The 20,609-nt window shown below is 37.9% G+C and overlaps 1 protein-coding gene and 1 pseudogene across 4 annotated transcripts in view; both read right to left on the reverse strand.

Moving 5' to 3' along the window:
• COL14A1 (collagen type XIV alpha 1 chain) overlaps positions 1-7,352 on the reverse strand; it is a 230,376-nt gene extending 223,024 nt beyond the window's left edge. For all 4 annotated transcript variants that reach the window (XM_089898775.1, XM_089898774.1, XM_089898773.1 and 1 more), the window contains exon 1: positions 7,244-7,352. In XM_089898775.1, the coding sequence (XP_089754901.1) occupies positions 7,244-7,331 (88 nt within the window). In that variant the 5' untranslated portion in view covers positions 7,332-7,352. The remainder of the gene's footprint in view (positions 1-7,243) is intronic.
• A 3,395-nt stretch (positions 7,353-10,747) lies between these two features.
• Positions 10,748-20,359, reverse strand: LOC111165216 (protein limb expression 1 homolog pseudogene; annotated as a pseudogene).
• Positions 20,360-20,609: the final 250 nt, after the last annotated feature.

A 20,609-nucleotide genomic window follows, 5' to 3' on the forward strand; every position in this document is an offset into this window, starting at 1 on the left:
TCTGAAATAAGTGCACAATATATATAAAGTGTGCAAAGTGACATTACTAGATAAACATGGTAATCCTGAAAAAATGGCAGTGTTGGTGCTGAAAGAGTCATTCATCAGTAGAGCAAGGAAGTCTAAATGTGATAAAGTGTTTAAGGAGTGCTAATGTCTAATGTTTGGAATTTAAGGCTGTAGAAAAGTCAGATGCAAGAAGCAGCACGCCCTTCAAAGTGAGGCTCACTTGTTTGGAAAGGAATGGAACTTGACTCTTTGCATGGTCAAATAGTTTTAAAACACTTGGAGTTAATGACCATACTTCCAACTACTTCCTGCAACACATAGGGATCAGTTGGGAAGAAAAATTCTCTCTTGTTTTAAGCACTGGTTTTGTTATAATTTGTTACAGCAGCAATAGAGAACTAATACAGTCAGTATTAAAAGGTATACAGGAAACTCACTCTCTCCTCCTAATCAACCTAATGCACTTTACCTCTTAGTCTCTCCATGTAATTCTTAACTTTCCCTCTACAGAGAATGTGAACCTCCATTGACCCAAATAACTGTTTATATCTGGATTATTCCAGTATTTTCTTTTCAAGACAAGTTATTAAATGAATTGGAACACAGAGAATATAATGGTGTGTTGGTTGTAGGGAAAAAATATGTATAGCATGACAGAATGGTGGCACCAATACTGTCTCAGAACTTCACAGTAAATCTATACTTGGTTCTAGCAGTGTTTGTTTTGGATGGTTACAAAAAGGAAACACTAAAGATAAAGTAGCTGTCACTTAAAAACTTCAAAGCATATACATTTGAGACTTTGCATAGGGGCTAGATTTCATTTTATAGAGACCTCTGTGTTAACACATTTACCCATACTTTTTGCTGTTATTAGTAGTCAAATATATTTAGAAGTTTGAGAATATTTTCTTTACTAGTTTTCACCATCTTTGTAATAGATCATGAGATTATAACATTTTAGATTCTAAGCAAGATAAAAAGAACTCTCTAGCATATCCCAGAGTAAATTTCCCTCAAATTTTAATTTCTCCTATTTCTAAAACAATACTTTTAATACATTTACCAATACATTTAATTAAAAAATTACTGAGATAAAAAGTTAAGGTCTTCTGTTATTTGTTTGTGGTTTTTAAGACCACTTGGAAATATAATACAAATACTTCTCTGCTGTTTAAAAGTTTTTTGCTTAATAAATATAATAGTTTATTCCACCAGTATAGCACCCTAAACTATGTTTTGAAGGGGAAAACACTCTCAGTGCCCATACTGCTTCATTTCTATCAGTCAGGGATTTTTGGTTGCAAATAAAAGAAACTTTCTCTGGCCAATTTAAGCAAAAAATGTATTTACTGGTAGATAATGAAGTAGGTCATATAATTATAGTAAAAGTTAAACAGGCTTTGAAAGTATAGGAATCTGGGAACACTCTGGATACAGTTTCTAGGAACTAGTGACCATTTTTTCTTAGGGCATGTCTTTGGAATGAAATGACTGGAGCTATTTTCCATCCTTCCATCACTGGACACAAGTTTCAGATTCTTGGGAGAGTTGGCCTGACTGGTTTGAGTCATTTTCTCACCCCTTAGCCCAGAGAGGAAGTCTGGTGGATACAGCAGCCAAGGCTCTGTGTGGTGGCGGAGGGAGTGTTGTTCCTTGGACGAAAACCAAGAGACTGTTAGAGAAGCAAGAGGCAGACTTCCCTGGTGGCGCAGTGGTTAAGAATCTGCCTGCCAATGCAGGGGACAGGGGTTCGAGCTCTGGTCCAGGAGATCCCACATGCCACAGAGCAACTAAGACCACGCGCCACAACTATGGAGCCGGCACTCTAGAGCCCATGAGCCACAACTACTGAAGCCCGTGTGCCTAGAGCCCGTGCTCTGCAACAAGAGAAGCCACCACAATGAGAAGCCGACGCACTGCAACGAAGAGTAGCCCCTGCTCACTGCAATTACAGAAAGCCCGCGCACAGCAACAAAGACACAACTCAGCCAATAAATAAATAAATTTATATAAAAAAAAGAAAAGTGAGAAGGGAGGTGATGAGTAGGGAAGAACAGAAGATCTTCATTTCAGTGTTCCTTTGAAAAAGTAGTGTTTCAAAAATTAACGAGAGTATTCCATTAGAAAGATTTCAGATGAGGTGAGTTGAACTGAAGTGAAAGAAAGGAAGGAAGGGAGGGCAGAAAATTAGTCCTTTAATACATATTCGTATTAATAAAATTTCTTAAGTACCTGATAACAATGAGTCTTTGACAGAAGACATAAACATTCCTTTTCTGCCTACAAGATTTGATTTCTATGAGAATGATTGCAGTGAAACTCTCTGAGTTTTTTTAATTTAATTTTATTTTTTTAACATCTTTATTGGAGTATAATTGCTTTACAATGGTGTGTTAGTTTCTGCTGTATAACAAAGTGAATCAGCTATACCTATACATACATCCCCATATCTCTTCCCTCTTGCATCTCTCTCCCACCCTGCCTAGACCACCCCTCTAGGGGGACACAAAGCACCAAGCTGATCTCCCTGTGCTATGCGGCTGCTTCCCACTAGTGATCTATTTTACATTCGGTAGTGTATATATATATGTCCATGCCACTCTCTCACTTCGTCCCAGCTTACCCTTCCCCCTCCCTGTGTCCTCAAGTCCATTCTCTATGTCTGCATCTTTATTCCTGTCCTGCCCCTAGGTTCCTCAGAACCTTTTTTTTTTTTTTCGATTCCATATATATGTGTTAGCACATGGTATTTGTTTTTCTCTTTCTGACTTACTTCACTCTGTATGACAGACTCTAGGTCCATCCACCTCACTACAAATAACTCAATTTCATTTCTTTTTATGGCTGAGTAATATTCCATTGTATATATGTGCCACATTTTCTTTATCCATTCATCCGATGACGGACACTTAGGTTGCTTCCATGTCCTGGCTATTGTAAATAGAGCTGCAGTGAACATTGTGGTATGTGACTCTTTTTGAATTATGGTCTTCTCAAGATATATGTCCACTAGTGGGATGGCTGGGTAGTATAGTAGTTCTATTTTTAGTTTTTTGAGGAACCTCCACACTGTTCTCCATAGCGGCTGTATCAATTTCCATTCCCCCCCAACAGGGCAAGAGGGTTCCCCTTTCTCCACACCCTCTCCAGCATTTATTGTTTGTAGACTTTTTGATGATGGCCATTCTGACTAGTGTGAGGTGATACCTCATTGTAGTTTTGATTTGCATTTCTCTAATGATTATTGATGTTGAGCATCCTTTCATGTGTTTGTTGGCAATCTGTATATCTTCTTTGGAGAAATATCTATTTAGGTCTTCTGCCCATTTTTAGACTGGGTTGTTTGTTTTTCTGATATTGAGCTGCATGAGCTGCTTGTAAATTTTGGAGATTAATCCTTTGCCAGTTGCATCATTTGCAAATATTTTCTCCCATTCTGAGGGTTGTCTATTTGTCTTGTTTATAGTTTCCTTTGTTGTGCAAAAGCTTTTAAGTTTCATTAGGTCCCATTTGTTTATTTTTGTTTTTATTTCCATTTCTCTAAGAGGTGGGTTAAAAAGGATCTTGCTGTGATTTATGTCATAGAGTGTTCTGCCTATGTTTTCTTCTAACAGCTTTATAGTGTCGGGCCTTACATTTAGGTCTTTAATCCATTTTGAGTTTATTTTTGTGTATGGTTTTAGGGAGTGTTCTAATTTCATTCTTTTACATGTAGCTGTCCAGTTTTCCCAGCACCACTTATTGAAGAGGCTGTCTTTTCTCCATTGTATATTCTTGCCTCCTTTATTAAATATAAGGTGACCATATGCACGTGGGTTTATCTCTATGCTTTCTCTCCTGTTCCACTGATCTATATTTCTGTTTTTGTGCCAGTACCATACTGTTTTGATTAATGTAGCTTTGTAGTATAGTCTGAATTTAGGGAACCTGATTCCTACAGCTCCGTTTCTCTTTCTCAAGATTGCTTTGGCTATTTGGGGTCTTTTGTGCTTCCATAGAAATTGTGAAATTTTTTGTTCTAGTTCTGTGAAATATGCCATTGGTAGTTTGATAGGGATTGCATGGAATCTGTAGATTGCTTTGGGTAGTACAGTCATTTTCACAATGTTGATTCTTCCAATCCAAGAACATGGTATATCTGTCCATCTGTTTGTATCATCTTTAATTTCTTTCATCAGTGTCTTATAGTTTTCTGCATACAGGTCTTTGTCTCCTTAGGTTGGTTTATTCCTAGGTACTTTATTCTTTTTGTTGCAGTGGTAAATGGGAGTGTTTCCTTAATTTCTCTTTCAGATTTTTCATCATTAGTGTACAGGAATGTCAGAGATTTCTGTGCATTACTTTTGTATCCTGCTACTTTACCAGTTTCATTGATTAGCTCTAGTAGTTTTCTGATGCATCTTTAGGATTCTCTATATATAGTATCATGTCATCTGCAAACAGTGACAGTTTTACTTCTTCTTTTCCAATTTGGATTCCTTTTATTTCTTTTTCTTCTCTGAGTGCTGTGGCTAAAACTTCCAAAACTATGTTGAATAATAGTGGTGAGAGTGGGCAACCTTGTCTTGTTCCTGATCTTAGTGGAAATGGTTTCAGTTTTTCACCATTGAGAACGATGTTGGCTGTGGGTTTGTCATATATGGCCTTTATTATGTTGAGGTAAGTTCCCTCTATGTCCACTTTCTAGAGGGTTTTTATCATAAATGGGTGTTGAATTTTGTCGAAAACTTTTTCTGCATCTATTGAGATGATCTTATGGTTTTTATCCTTCAGTTTGTTAGTATGGTGTATCACATTGATTGATTTGCGTATACTGAAGAATCCTTGCATTCCTGGGATAAACCCCACTTGATCATGGTGTATGATCCTTTTCATGTGCTGTTGGATTCTGTTTGCTAGTATTTTGTTGAGTATTTTTGCATCTATGCTCATCAGTGATATTGGCCTGTAGTTTTTTTTTTTGTGGCATCTTTGTCTGGTTTTGGTATCAGCACAATGATGGCCTCATAGAATGAGTTTGGGAGTGAGAGAAGGAGAGAAGGATAGGTGTTTGAGAAGGATAGGTGTTAGCTCTTCTCTAAATGTTTGATAGAATTCGCCTGTGAAGCCATCTGGTCCTGGGATTTTGTTTGTTGGAGATTTTTAATCACAGTCTCAATTTCAGTGCTTGTGATTGGTCTGTTTATATTTTCTGTTTCTTCCTGGTTCAGTCTCGGAAGGTTGTGCTTTTTAAGAATTTGTCCATTTCTTCCAGGTTGTCCATTTTATTGGCATATAGTTGCTTGTAGTAATCTCTCATGATCCTCTAAATTCTTTGAGTTTAAAGAGAATCTTCCCTCTCAAAAAATACAGCACAACAAAATAAAAATACCCCTGTACTTTCAGTAACAACGCTAACCCTGCAGTCGAAGAAGATAACAACTGGACCCTCCTTGGTCTTCTTGCGAAATCCCCATTTGGGATGTTTATATATTCACAAATGTTGTAATCGGCCATAACCCACATAGGAGGCCTGACTTCACTACACAAAAGATGAGTTTGTTGGCTCGCTCTGGGTTCTTGATGTGTGCCAGAAATCAAGCTTTACACTTAATTTTTGTCTTTAAAGATTTTAACTGACACAATTAACTTTTGAGTCAAGTTCATGCAAGCATTTATATTTATTACAGAGTTAAGTATATGTATTGAAGCACCTCCTTTGTGCTTGCAAAAAGAAAAATCATGGTTCTGGTATTAAATATACAGACACTTTTGTTCCATGAGATAAGAACAATTACTTCTCCACTGCACTTACAGTGTTTCTGTCAATCTTGCTGTCTTTGCTTTGGCACAAGTCCCAGTGCCTTCCATACAGGGAAAAAGGAGCTAACTTTGAAGTTCAAACTTGTGACCTCAGGCCTGTTTCTTTCTTAAGTAACATATCTTCTTTTCAGTGTTTTTCCCCTAAAGGCAAAAACCTAAAGGAAATATAAACTTTGTGTCTAACCAAGATTTTCTTTTAATGATTATAGAATATTTATGCATATCTAGGCAACAGATGGGGTCCACTGATAAAAGAAAATGGTGGCATTGTTTTTTGCTAGTGGTTGTAATGGGACTGTAGTCATAAAAACCATTTGTAAATTGTTTTTAAAAAAAAGTTTAATATTGATGGATTTCGTTGTTGCCTTTGCTACACACTTTATTTCCTCGAGTAGTTCAGTTGAAGCCAATGCCACTATGGGTTCTAAAGCGCCGTCCGTGTTGTCTGGGCATGATCTGTGGTATCTGGGCATGGTCAATGTTATCTTCATTACTTCTCCTGGAGGTTCAGAAGGTTGGCCTATTGACTGAAAAGATGTTGTGGGCTATAAACTCAGACCACATTTAAAGAAAAAAGCCTGGGTAGAAGATGCTACAAAGATTTCTAATCTTTAACCTAGGAATCCTGAATGTTGTTAACTTCTTTGCCCTCCTTGCGATGTCAAGACACCTGGGGTGCAGACAGAATCAGATGGCCCTTAGAACTGACCAGACTGAAGCCTCCATTCTGCTTCTTATACTTTTCCACTCGATGCTTCCCAGGATGCCCACTTCCTGTCACCCAGGTATGAAGTGGCAGAAATATTTTGTTGACAGTCTTTTAAAGAGACAAGGCATGATCGAGATACATATATACACACCTTATAGCCCCTTATTAACAGAATTGATTTTGCAAATTTGACTTTGCTGATTAAATTTGTATGACATATTCAGAAGCACATTAAAAATGAGCTGTTTGGGCTTCCCTGGTGGCGCAGTGGTTGAGAGTCCGCCTGCCGATGCAGGGGACACGGGTTTGTGCCCCGGTCCGGGAAGATCCCACATGCCGCAGAGGGGCTGGGCCCATGAGCCATGGCCGCTGAGCCTGCGCGTCCGGAGCCTGTGCTCCGCGACGGGAGAGGCCACAGCAGTGAGAGGCCCACGTACCACCAAAAAAATAAATAAATAAATAAAAAATTAGCTGTTTAACCAGCTGCCACAAAATTAATATGCTCAGTCACTGGTGAGGTCGTAACCTTCATCAAAGTTGTGGCACATTTCTACAATGTAAACAGTTAGTGAAACTGAGTAAAAGCCAACATATGACCCTGCCTAAAATCACAGCTGAACCAGTGAAGCACTCTTAAGGTAAATAAAATAAAAAATGATAATCAGAACCAAAATGGCCAGACTCCCAGACCCTAATGATTATATTCAACTTTTCCATTACCTTGACCCTGGACATTGGTGCAAAAATAAGTAATTGCCAAAAAAGCTGGAAACAGCCAATGCTGCATCTTGCACTGAAAAATCTTCATTTTATTTCCTGCTTTTCACATGGGATGTAACAGCAGTCCTAGAAACAGAGAACACAGAGGTATTTTGAGAAGACTTAAAATAAATTATATGCAGTCGTCTAAGACAAAGAAGCCAACATGTATTAGTATTGTCAGGAAGTAACTCATTCCTTAGAGCATTGTATATTTCACTCTAAAACGTACACTGATAAAAGAAAGATTTTTGAGAAGATGCTGTAAATGAAGAGAATTATTAGAAATATTTGGGCGAGAAGTTCAGAAGGTACTCTGTGACTCTTTTGTAAGGCAAAAATAGCACAATGAATTTCCCAGATGGATAAATTCCAAAAGTTGGCCTGAAATGAGCATTATAATCAGACAGTTACAACTCCCTTGCCAGTCATAAGTATAGATATACAGGACGATTCTTCTAGTGATCAAGGAGCATTTGAAAAACCACTTTGTGCGATTATTAAATCATCACTGAGCTTTCACTTCATTGGGCTGAATAACCCTTAATCTTTTCATCTTTGCTTATAATTTTTTTCTCCATATGTGTGAATCTAAAACTCTTCTAAGATCATCCTTTTCACTAGAATATCAATAAAAGAAAAGCTCCAAGAAAAGGTGAAAGAAATGAAAAAGGGGGAAATTAAGGAAGGAAAAGAAGGAAGGAGGGAGGGAAAGAAGGAGGGGGGGAAAAGTGTGAATGTTTTGGGTTAATTTAAAAGGCCAGTCTACAAGTGCTTGACTACAATTCTATTGCAAGCCATTACAGAGGAGAAATTCTGAGTCCTTACCTCAGAAATTAAGACATCTCAAAAGTTTTCTTCTATCCAGGGCATTTTTTGAAGTAGGTATGATTATAATATTGATTTACAGATAAGGAAAATAAGGCAGAGAGAGTTTTCCCAAGTCACATAGATAGTGAGTTCAGGATCCAGGATTTCAGCCCATACAGACAATCAAACATGGTAGAAGCATCTTAGGAAAATGCTTCTAAAGTATCACACTTCATATCACTTTCTTTTCACTTTAAAATATCTTTTCTCATTCTGATTACAAAAATAATGAGTTTAATCATAGAAAATTAGAAAATACAAGAAAGCACAGCAAAGAGTATGTGCAAATATTTGCTGATGACATAAATGTCCTGTTACAATATGCATGACAATATCACAACTTATTTATTATCTAGCTTTATTTGGAAATGTAGATTGTTTCTAAATTTCCCTAATACATGCAACACTGGAATGACTATCCTTTTTCACATCTCTTTGAATACATGACTATTGATTTCTTTGGCTAAATTCCCAATTGTAGAACTGTTGGGTAAAACAAGATGTGTTTTTTAAAGGTTTTTAAAACATAGGTACATAATGCCTTATACTGATTTCCACTTCTATCAGCATCTTATATGAGTACCAAATCACATCACTTCCATCATCACAGAGGTTCATTGCTTTCAACATATCCTGATTTGATAGGTAAAATGTGATTATCACAATATCATCTTAATTTTTTTTATAATCAGTAAAACGTAACATTTTGTGTTTGTTAGCTACTTATACTTTTTATAAAATACCTGTTCATATATTTCACCCATTTTCTCATTGATTTGTAAGAACTCTTTATATATTATTAATTTTAACATATATACTGCAGTATTTTTCAAGTTTGTTTTTGACCTTTCAATTTTGTTTTATTGGGTCAAGATTTTTTTTTTTAATCAAGGCATCTGATTTGATCTTTTTCTTTATGGTTTCTGATTCAGTGTCATGGGTAAAATCATTTTTTCCATCTCAAGGTATATTTCTAGTTATCGTAATTTTTTAATTCCAGTTGTGAATGGAAACCTGGATTATTTTTTAATATAGAAAAGATAGTGATTTTTATCTATTTATTTTATAGTAGGCCACCATTCTGAAATCTTACTCTATATTTTTTCAATTTAATCTCTTGCATTTTCCAGGTTGACAATTGCAACCACCGTGTGTGTGTGTGTGTGTGTGTGTGTGTGTGTGTGTGTGTGTTTAATTATATAGGCCAGGAGTTTTAAAACCATTATTTTACAAGGAATGCCTCAAATATTTCATCATTAAGTATATTGCTAGTAGTTAGATTGAGATATATTGTCTCTTTCTGTTAAAAAATAAATTCTTGACTTTTTACTGGGCATTTTTTTTCAACCAGGAATGAATGCTGAATCTTGCCTTTTTGCTGTTTCATCTATGGAGATGTTCACGTTTTTCATCTATACCTCTTAGTGTAATTCATTACTTTGGTAGTGTCTAGTATTAATGTATCCTTGAAACACAGAAATAAATCCTGCCTGTTCATGGAAATTACTGTGGGTTTTTTTTAACTTTAATGTAATTATAATGGTTTTAGTTTTCAGCCAAGCCATTTTCAAATAGATGACAGAGTCATATTATTTCTTTCAAGAAGATTCTGTAACATGTGAGCTATTGGTTGCTTATGGTCTAATTAAACTCTTCAAACTGAAAGGATGGAAGCAGAATTGTTTGAAATAACAAAGACAGTAACAGAGCAAAAAAGTCCTTCTCTCTAACTCCTAAGGAACTAACCAAACGCAAGCACTCTTTGTTAAATGCTAATGATTTTTCAAATGTTTTAAACTTTAAAATACCTATGATTTTCTCTGTTATAGATATATGTCTGTGGTGGCAGAAAATAAAAGTAAATGAATTCAAGTTACCTATTTGCAAATTAAAAATGAATATAATTGATTGCAGGACTCAAAAATTGGATATTAATTCTTCTCGAGAAACAAGAGTAAGTACTATTCTAGGTGACATTTATCCCCAAATGGAAGAGTATGGGTTTAAAAAAATTATTATTACAGTGATATTGTATGCCACATTAAGTTTATCTAGTATTTTCATACTATTACCTCTTCAAGAACTTTGATAGACCCAGATAAAACCCCTTCTGTAGCTTTGGATTATATCTAGTGGAGCTATCTTTTAGTTTCCAAAGCTTGGGAGGAGACTCTGACCCTTGCATGTTTTTTAAAGCAATCAATATTGCTTATTTAATCCAAGTATTTTTAAAATTGCTATCATGTCACTTCTTCCCAATCCTGGCTGCTGTTCTTTTGAGAGATGCTACACTGGCACATTCTTTGAAACAACATATGTAATCTAGTGAAGCACATGTCAGCCAGACTTTAGGCTGGAGCCAGTCTTAGGAAATATTTTTCAAACAATCCTGCTTCCATCCTTTCAGTTTGAAGAGTTTAGTTAGAAAACTGAACTGAGTGAGTACTGGGTCCTATAAGAGTGAGTCCTACTATTCTCAGATTCTGTGAATAAAATAGGAGGATTTTAGTAGCAGTAGGAGGATTCGTGCAGCCTTCAGGTAGCAGCTATAGATGCTAAAACATCTGATGACCTACTTCAGTGAGCTTCCACATGTTAGGATCTGGTCTCTGCCATCCTTGGGGGCACCTGGGGCCTGGCCTTGCTAGCAATACCACACAGGGCTCTGAGGCTCAGCCTGATCACCTCTGGGTGAGGAAGTGTGAAGGCCACTGTAGACCTCAGTCAAGGCTAAGATAGTGATTTCTTTCTTTTCTATGTAAAATCATAGTTATCCTGCTTTCTTGGCTTCCTCTAACTCCCCCAAAGACATTCATTGCTCTTGAGAGAGGATTCCTTTTTAAAGGACCCTTGCTCCTTCATGATCCAGTCCAGACCATGTGGCTGTTCATCTTTCATCCAGGGAATACTGGAAATAGAAGATGACTTCCTGTCAGGAATGCTTTGTTTCACAAAGGGCTTTTCGGCTTCCTTTCCAGTGCAATAGTTGGAAAATGGTCATCAGCTCTTGAAATAAACATGGTCGTCCCAGTGTTTAACTAACATGGAGTCACAGGCTTTGATGCAGATGCTGGAGTCATCGGCGCATCAAGTGTGCCTCTGATGCCGCAACTGTTTCCTGAATACTTTCCATAAAGAATTCTTTGGTGTGATCCTTCTAAAGGGCAGCTCACTGAAGAAGGAGTTGACTGGGACAACTTCAGTAGCATCCCATCAGGCCTCAGCTCTACCTAAGCAGCACTGTAAATTGCCAAAACAGTGTCCCCCTGGGAGGGTCACATTACTCACAAAGGAAGGTCTAAGGGATGACATGGACCTGTAGACCACTGCAGCTTCACTTGGGAGTGCAACCCTTTGCTGCTGCTTGCTTTTCCAAAGTTCCTGTAACACTGAGACAATATTGAAGTCTTCAGAGATGAGAGCCAGATCTCTCCGAGGCAAGAGCTGAGCAATGTAGTGTCTGAGGGATTCCAAGGTTATGTCCACCTTCAGTCTGCAATGTAAGCCTTCTGCAGAGCGCTCCCAGGCTTGAATTCTTGCAGTCCTGGACTGAGTCTGTGCAGCTCATGGACGCATTGGATTACCAAAGAATCCCTTTAACATCTGCCAATCAGACATTTTCCAGAGTCTAAAGACTCCTCAGGGCACCCTCCTCCCAGGCTAACTGATCTTTGTTGTTTCTGCATATTATTGATTTTATATCATGTCGACTTTGTATAGCTGCTTTTTTGGATCTATGTTAATAACCAAAATCGACTAAGAGTTTTCTTTTCTTAAAAGGTTTGGTGTCAAGATTATTCTAGCTTCATAAAAAAAAGTTAGAAAGGTTTCCATTTTTTCATTGTGCCGTAATAGTTTTGTTTTGTTTTGTTTTGTTTTGGGTTTTTTGGGGTTTTTTTGTGGTACGCGGGCCTCTCACTGCTGTGGCCTCTCCCGTTGTGGAGCACAGGCTCCGGACGCGCAGGCTCAGCGGCCATGGCTCACGGGCCCAGCCGCTCCGCGGCATGTGGGATCTTCCTGGACCGGGGCACGAACCCGTGTCCCCTGCATCGGCAGGCGGACGCTCAACCACTGCGCCACCAGGGAAGCCCCGTAATAGTTTAAGTAGCATGAGAATGATCTACTCTATGAAAGCCTATGAATAATTTGAGTGAGAAAATCATATGGGCCTATTCCCTTTCTGAAGCTAATTCCTACACAGCTTTAAAAATATATTTTGTCTTATTCATAAACCTACTTAGCTTTTTTACTTCTTGGTTCTAGTTTGGATATTTTCCCTTAAAGTTATTCTTTTAATTTTGATTTTCAGATTGATTAGCACAGAGTTGTGCGATCTCTCAAATTACAACCTATCTTTTCTTGTTATAGCTCCATTATCAGTATTGAAGTGATGTGTTTCTGACTTTCTCTTTTCTCTCCAAAATAGATAAGCTATATATATATTTGTCCAGATTTGTAGTTTTTTTGAGAATAGGTTTTTTTATTTGCCAATATTATTTTTTGATTTCTAATTTATTTAGTTCTGTATTTATCTTTGCTTTTCTGCTTTTTTTAAAAATATTTATTTTATTTATTTATTTATTTTGGCTGCGCCGGGTCTTTGTTGTGGCACGCGGGATCCTTTAGCTGTGACACACAGGCTCACAGTTGTAGCATGTGGACTCTTAGTTGCATCATGCATGTGGGATCTAGTTCCCTAACGAGGGATGGAACTCGGGCCCCCTGTATTGGGAGTGTAGTCTTACCCACTGGACTACCAGGGAAGTCCTGCTCTTATGTTTTTAATTTTTGTTGTTCTTTTTGTTTATTTAATCCTTAATTAATGTAATATTCTTTATTTGAGGCCATAATTTTTCTCTGAATATGCTTTGGCAGCAACATACAAACTTTAATTTCCTTTTTAACCCAAGAGTTATTTCAGTGAATGTAGCAAAGCATAATTCTATGAATCTTCAAAACAATATGGTTCAATATGATTCATGCACTTAAACTTATTCTGGTTTTATTCCAGAGTGATACAGTATATCCAGAGGAATAAATTAATTATATTCCTTCAAGCAATCATTCATAAAAAAAATTTTTTGGCAACCACTTTTTATAATATCCAGTGATAGTCTAGTGTGCAATTCTTTTGTATTGCCAATTAAAGGAAGATCCACATGCTTTGATAATCATAGAAATAATCAAGTTAAGATCCTATAAAAAAATTAAAGAATGTATTCATTTGTATTTAGGGATCCAAAAAACATCTCCCCCAACCAGCCTACCATACTTCCAAAATGCTAATTACTAAAGAACATTTTCTTAAATTAAGACTTTCACATACTAGAAGCCCCTTAAAATTCAATGGAATAGGTAACACATTGAGTGACTATTTTATATGTAATATATATGGCATTTTAGTCTGTATGAATGTATTATTAATTTATTACAGATTAATAAACCAACTATTTGTCAGAGCACAGAAGAAATGGGACAAATGGAGAGTGAAGTTAGATAAAATACAGGGGGAAAGGCCCTGAGGCATCTAGAGAACCCTAACCCCACCTAGCCAAGTAGAACAAGATCAGGTGGGTTATCCAAAGGCATGTGAAATCACTCTTTTGCTCTTTCGTATACAGAGGCTTGAATACAAGGGATTTGAAAAGATAGGGGAGTAGGCGTCAGCCCTATCATGATCAAGACCGTGATACCCAAAGAAAACCACAGAAGTAGAATCAACTCAAACGAAATATTCTTTCTAAGATTTTGTTCCCCAAACATAACCACAGGTTTCATCCAGAACAGGGCAAAGGGAGGGAGAGGTAAGGAAACAATTTGTCTTTTTGGCATGCCCTTTAAGATCAGGGACTTTTATCAGATATCACGGGATACTATGTTAACATAGTAGAGCGAGTCCTTTTACAAGCCACAGTCCAATAGTCTTTCTCTTTCTCATCAAAACACTGCGGTTCCTGTGTCCAGGTGTTTTGAAGCAATACTTAACACACCACATTAGAAGTTAATCTGCATTTCACACAATTTAAATAAATAAATAAACCGATGAATTAGTGCTACCCTAATCTTGGCAACTTTTTTTGAAAACTGTGTCTTATTTATATGGAAAAAAAACTGTAGCCCTAGCTTATCTTTAAATTCTCCCTTTTTTGTTGTGTTTATTTTAAATTAGGATGAGTAATACCACATTGGGAGAAGTGGAATTTTCATTTTCCCAAGGTTTTCTGCCAAGTCTCTTTTTTGGACAGTAAAATAGAGGCTAGAAAAAAATCCCAATTCCTATTAAAGTGCCATAAGGTATTTTAACACTTACCAAAATATCAAAGCCTAATTTGTTGAAACTCTGCCTAAAACCTTGCACAAAACAAATAACTCTGCCTTAATTTTTTTTTTTTTGGGTTTAAAAACATCATGTTAGAAGTGGCTATCTAGCTCTAAGTTCAGAAGGTATAAACCCAATTTGAGGAAAGTTGATAATCTTTAGTACAAGTCTTCTCAGAACACTGTCATGAGATTATGTAATCAGTAACTTAAAACTATCCCCATTAGGACTAACTGACCCTTCCTCTACTTCATATGTTTGTTTTATTTAATTGCATTTATACAACTAAATTTAACAAGGAGCAAAGCCCCTTGTGCAAGCCAGTTTTATCAAAATCCCTTAAAATATTTATCCTAAAGTTTTTGTAAACTACTTATATAAACACACACACATACACACACAGACTTACACACACATATACCCAAACCTTGGATAATGCTCTACTCAGTCAGTGCTGACATACAAAAAACCATAAACTTAAACAAAATTGTTGCCAGCCAACTGGCGCACCAGGCCCTGAGAGAGACTATTTGTAATATCAGAATCTTCATTCCAACAATCTTCATTCCAACAATCACTAATGAGAGCCCTACTATGTAACCAAAGCTCTCTACTCTAAGGGAGATACAAATTTTCATACTATATGATCCCTGCCTTCAGTCAACTCACTTACAGTTGACTGCAAGCAAATATATTGCCAAGCTAAATGCAATAAGTATGAAATAGAACAAAGAGTTAGCACGAACTGGAGGTATGAATAGAAAACTGGGAGCTAGGAAGACAGATCTGCCAGTAATTGGCTAGGGGTCCTTGACTAACTAGTTTAACCACTCCATGACTTGATTTCTTTATCAGTAAAATGTGCAAGTGAACATCTGCCTTATAGGATGATTGTGACAATGTAAATAATGTACTTAGAAACTCAGGAAGCTCTCAAAAAGTTCTAACTAGTAACATGTTAGGAACAGGTTGAAAGGACACAAAGGAAAAGGGAATGATAATCATCAATGAATTTACTACTTGGGTAGATACTAAAGGAGGAAAAGACTCAAGAAGTCTTTATCAGGACTTCTCTGGTGGTCCAGTGGGTAAGATTCCGCGCTCGCAATGCAGGGGGCCCAGGTTCGATCCCTGGTCGGGGAACTAGATCCCACGTGCATGCTGCAACTAAGAAGTCCACATGCCACAGCTAAGAAGTCCGCATGCCACAACTAAGAGTCCACATGCTGCAACTAAGTCCACATGCCACAGTTGAGTCCGCATGCTACAACTAAGAGTCCACATGCCACAACTAAGAGTCCACAGGCCACAAGTAAGAGTCCGCATGCTACAACTAAAAGATCCTGCATGCCGCAACTAAACATGCCGCGACGAAGATCCCACGTGCCATAACTAAGACCCAGTGCAACCAAAATAAATATTAAAAAAAAAAGAACTCTTTATCTCCTCCATCTAATGAAGGTTGTGGGACTAACTTGGCATAAAGGTTTAGGCAAAAACAGAAGATCCAAATAATGACAGAGGCACAATTATTTGCACGGGTGAGCTACTTTAAACTTTTCTAATTACATTCCTATCCATTTTTTATCATTTTCCAGATGACAGCTCTATACAGGTTCAAACTAATCAACCATCTGAAGATCTGGAAGATTTGACTTAAGAGCAATTCATTGACTAAAAAGAAGACTTAGCAGTTTTAATTGACAAGCCCATGTAAAGAAGATTTGAAAGAAATGGGAATGATTAAGCATGATTTAAGCCTAGGAAAAATAAGAATCGGAGGCACATAATGGATGTCTCCAAATATCTGAAGGGCTTTAACATAGAAGATAAAACAAGATTATTCTGTGCAGTTTCTGCAAATAGTACTCGAATCAATGGACCGAGCCACAGAGATGCGGATTTGGATATAAAAATTCTCTAACAACTAGAATGCCTTCTTCACTTTTATTAGAAGTTCTGAGGCAGAAGCTGGCTAAGTTTTACCCATGAGAGGTATTATAGAAGAGATTCCTGGGTTTGTGGGCAGGGGAACTGGACAAAATAACCTTTAAATCTGAACTCTACATTATTAATATTTTTTTTCTTTTTTTTTTTTTTTTGTGGTACGTGAGCCTCTCACTGACGTGGCCTCTCCCGTTGTGGAGCACAGGCTCCAGATGCGCAGGCTCAGCGGCCATGGCTCACAGGCCCAGTCACTCCGCGGCGTGTGGGATCTTCCCGGACCGGGGCATGAACCCGTGTCCCCTGCATCGGCAGGCGGACTCTCAAACACTGTGCCACCAGGGAAGCCCAACATTATTAATATTTTGATATCACTTTTATAGGAGAATTTTACAGTGAATTGATGATCTAGGTCATACGTATTTACAGATAAGAAAGCAAAGACTAAAAACAGGGCTAACATCTTAGCCCAGTGCGTTGACATGTTTAGTATTCCTTATTTCATCTCTGTAGTGAAAATACCACCCTCCTTACACCCAGAATAACCAAAAGGGTTTTCAGGATTAGTTAATGAGGTCTATGTAAAAACAAGCCCTAGAGGAAGTCAGTGGTTATCACTCTTCTCTGTTAGCACCAGGACACAGGAGAAAACAACTCTAATTTAGAAATAAAGACCTAGTTGTGTTACTATTAGCTTGGTGACTAGCCTTCCCCGCCCCCCCCCCCCCCCCCCGCGCGAACTCCCCACTGTGCATGGCATTGTGATTAGAAATCAAGTGGAAAGCCACAATTTTATTAGCATAAAGTGTCAAAGGGTAGAAGAGTTCAGGAATGCCAGAGACTGGAAATTGAGAAGGGGTGCGTCAGAAAAGAGTGAGCCGCAAGTAGGGGAATCAACTCTGCATAAAAATGCCCCTCGGGACTTCCCTGGTGGTCCAGTGCCTAAGACTCCATGTTCCCAATGCAGAGAGCCCGGGGTTCAATCCCTGGTTGGGAAACTAGATCCCACATGCATACCGCAACTAAGAGACCACATGCTGCAACTAAGAAGCCTGCAAAGAAGCCCACATGCCGCAACTAGGAAGCCTGCAGGCCACAACTAAAAGATCCCGCATGCCGCAACTGAAAGATCCCACACCTGGCAATGAGAATCCCATGTGCTGCAACTAAGACCTGGCGCAGGCTAAATAAATAAGTAAATAAATAAATATTTAAAAAAAGAAAAAAAATATCCCTCAAGTCCTGGACAATTCAGAATAAAGGGTCAATTAATCAAGAAAAGTTAACAATCATAAATGAATACGTGCTTAATAATAGAGTTTCAAAATACACAAAGCAAAAAGTGATAGAACCAAAGAAAGAAATAATAAGCAAAGTTAGAGATGTTAACAATCCCCTCAGGAACTGATTGAACAACTAGACAAAATAACAGTAAGGATATAGAAGATGTGAACCACTCTATCAACTAGTAATTGTTATTTATTGAACACTACATCCAAAAACTGCAGAATATTCTTTTTTTAAAAAATTTCTTATGAAATCGGCCATATTCTGCATCCTAAAATGAGACAATAAATTCCAAAAGACTCAAAGTTTGCAGAGTATGTTTTCTGACAACAACAGAATTAAATTAGGTATCAATCATAATAAAATATCTTTACAAATTAAAAATATTTGGAAATTAAACAGGATGCTTCTATTTAATCCATGAGTAAAAGGAGAAATCACAATGCAAATGTTTAAAATAGTTGGAAGGGAAAAAATATAAAAAGATAACACATGAAAATTTGTGGGATGCAGCTAAAGGATTAGAGAGAAATATTTACATAAAAAAGAAGGAATTTAAAAATCAATGATCTAATTTTCCACATAAAGAAGCCAAAAAAAGAAGAGCAAATTAACATCCTAATTAAGTTGGAAAAGGGATTAATAAAGATAAGCATAGAACCCAAAAATACATAAAATAAATATTAGTAAAAATTAACAAGGCCAAAATTCGCTTCTTTAATATATTAATAAAATTGAAAAATCTTTAGAAAGAGTGATCAATCTCCAACAGACTGCACTGGCCTCTTATCGCATTGTAACTCTCCAGCTAACTTCATGGCCCCAGTAGCTTTACTTTCTGAGTCTTGGGTAACATAATACATCTAGATGGGCAGTTTAACCCATAATCAAAAAAGTTCAAAGTGCATGACAGTCAATCAATAAATACTGATCGATTTAATGATCAATGATTGAATGACCAGGGCTGACGTGTACAGTTCAGAGTTGACGCGCTGTACGATTTGCAGTTGGCCTAGGGGCAAGTAATGCTTGAAATTAGCAGACACTCTCTCCAACTTGTATGCAAAACTGTTTTCCAGAGGAAAGGATACTGTTTTCTTCTCCCAATAGCATGGGTCTGCCCAGAGGTACCTTTTTCTAGTTCACAGAAAGACACCATGTAGGATCATAGCAGCCCAGTGAATGGCTCAAATGCAAGGGATATGTCTGCAGATCACCCTCAGAAATGTAGCTGTTCAGTCTTAAACTAGGTTGCTGTAAGTCCTACATGACAGAAGGCAGAGCCACTCCAAAAGTATGGCAAACTGGAGACTCTCCTTGACTCAGGAATGTTCCATTACCCGGCATTTTTTTTTTTTAAGGACTGACATAGCTTCTTGGTCAAAGAAATGAGAGTTGCTTTTAACTAAACTCTATCTACAAGCAGCATAAAGGGCAGCTGCACATCTCAGCATAGACATCTCATCCTTTAGGAAGGCTTCCCTGATCTTCCAAGTATGGGCCAGATGCTCCTTCTGTGCTTCCTACAGTAGTAATCTTTATTTTCCATTCTAAACCTACAGTAGAACATCATTTTTTGATATCGATTCAGTGTGCTCCCCTTTTCAAGAGCAGACAGAAAGCCATTGAAGAGGAAATCTTTATCCAGTAAAAGATCCCCTGAGTACCTCTAGTTATAGACACCACCTATGAAACTCAGAAGAACTCAGCCAAGCCTGGCCTCCCTCTGGATCAATTTTCATAAACAACCCAGGTTATCTCTGGTAGGAAAAAGACTAAACACTGTTCCCTAAAATTAAAAGTTAGGGACCCTTGCCGGTGAGCTCCAACAAAGGCCCACTGGCAGAAAAGTTCTTCGAGAGCACTGATTTTAAAAAATTACCCTGAAGTATAAATTAAAAATTAAATTAAATTTAAAAGAATTACCTTGAAGAAATGTGGAGTCTAGACTCTAAGCCCCAACTTAAACAGACACTCAGTTCTCAGAATTTCCTGAGAATTTCCTGTGCCTTTCTAGTCACAATCCCCTCAAAAAGTGGAGCCAGAGAAAGAGAGAAGAGGAAACGTGGGAAGAAGAGAAAAGAAAGGTAGAAAGAAGGAAAAAGAGCAGGAGACAAGAGAAACCAGTTTTGTCTTCCCGACTCTGTACTAAATCATTTTAGGCCTTAAAACATAGGGTGGCTATGTTATCCCTGTTCTCTAGAAGAGAAAACTGAAGCCCAGAGAGGTTAAGGAACTTGGGCAGGGGCACAGAACAAGCAAGTGTAGATTTCACCCACACCTCCCTGCCTTCTAGCCTCTGTTTCAGCTCCCAGACTTGTATGGCCTCAGTTGATGTCATCCATTTACAGTCACACACCCTTGAAGTGACGGGTCACTTCACCCTTCCCCACCAAAGAAGCTGATGGAGCAATGGGGTCTGGGTTCAAATCTCATACAGACTTTTCTTAATCATGTATCTGGCACTTGCTGGCTTTGCCACCCCAGGCGAGGTAGTTTATATCCCCGAAGCTCAGTGATCTTACGTCTAAAAGAAGGAGAATATTTACTTCCACAAGTAACTGGGGGGCTTAAACGTGTTTCTGAAAAAGAAAAGGGCAGGTACCCAACAGGGACTCGAAACACATGACAGCACTTCCTCGACTACGCACACCCATCTCCCCACTAGAACAGGATAAGGCTTGGTCTTCACAAGGCTTGTTCTATATAGAAGAGTAACTGGGGCCCTGCCACTTTTTATTTAGTTAGTTACCAAAGAGGAGGAGAAACAAGAGGAGACTGTTTTCTTGCCATCCAGCACTATCAGGGGGCAAATCTGTCAAAGAGGAAGTTTGTTTTTGTCCCTTTCCCTTAAACGTTCCTCTTCTCCCCTGCCCCACCCCACCCGTCCTGCTGTTCCCCTTGGTC

Source organism: Delphinapterus leucas, chromosome 17 (genome assembly GCF_059928025.1).
Source record: "Delphinapterus leucas isolate spDelLeu-1000000601 "Yukka" chromosome 17, BTC_Dleu_Yukka2, whole genome shotgun sequence".
NCBI lineage: Eukaryota > Metazoa > Chordata > Mammalia > Artiodactyla > Monodontidae > Delphinapterus > Delphinapterus leucas.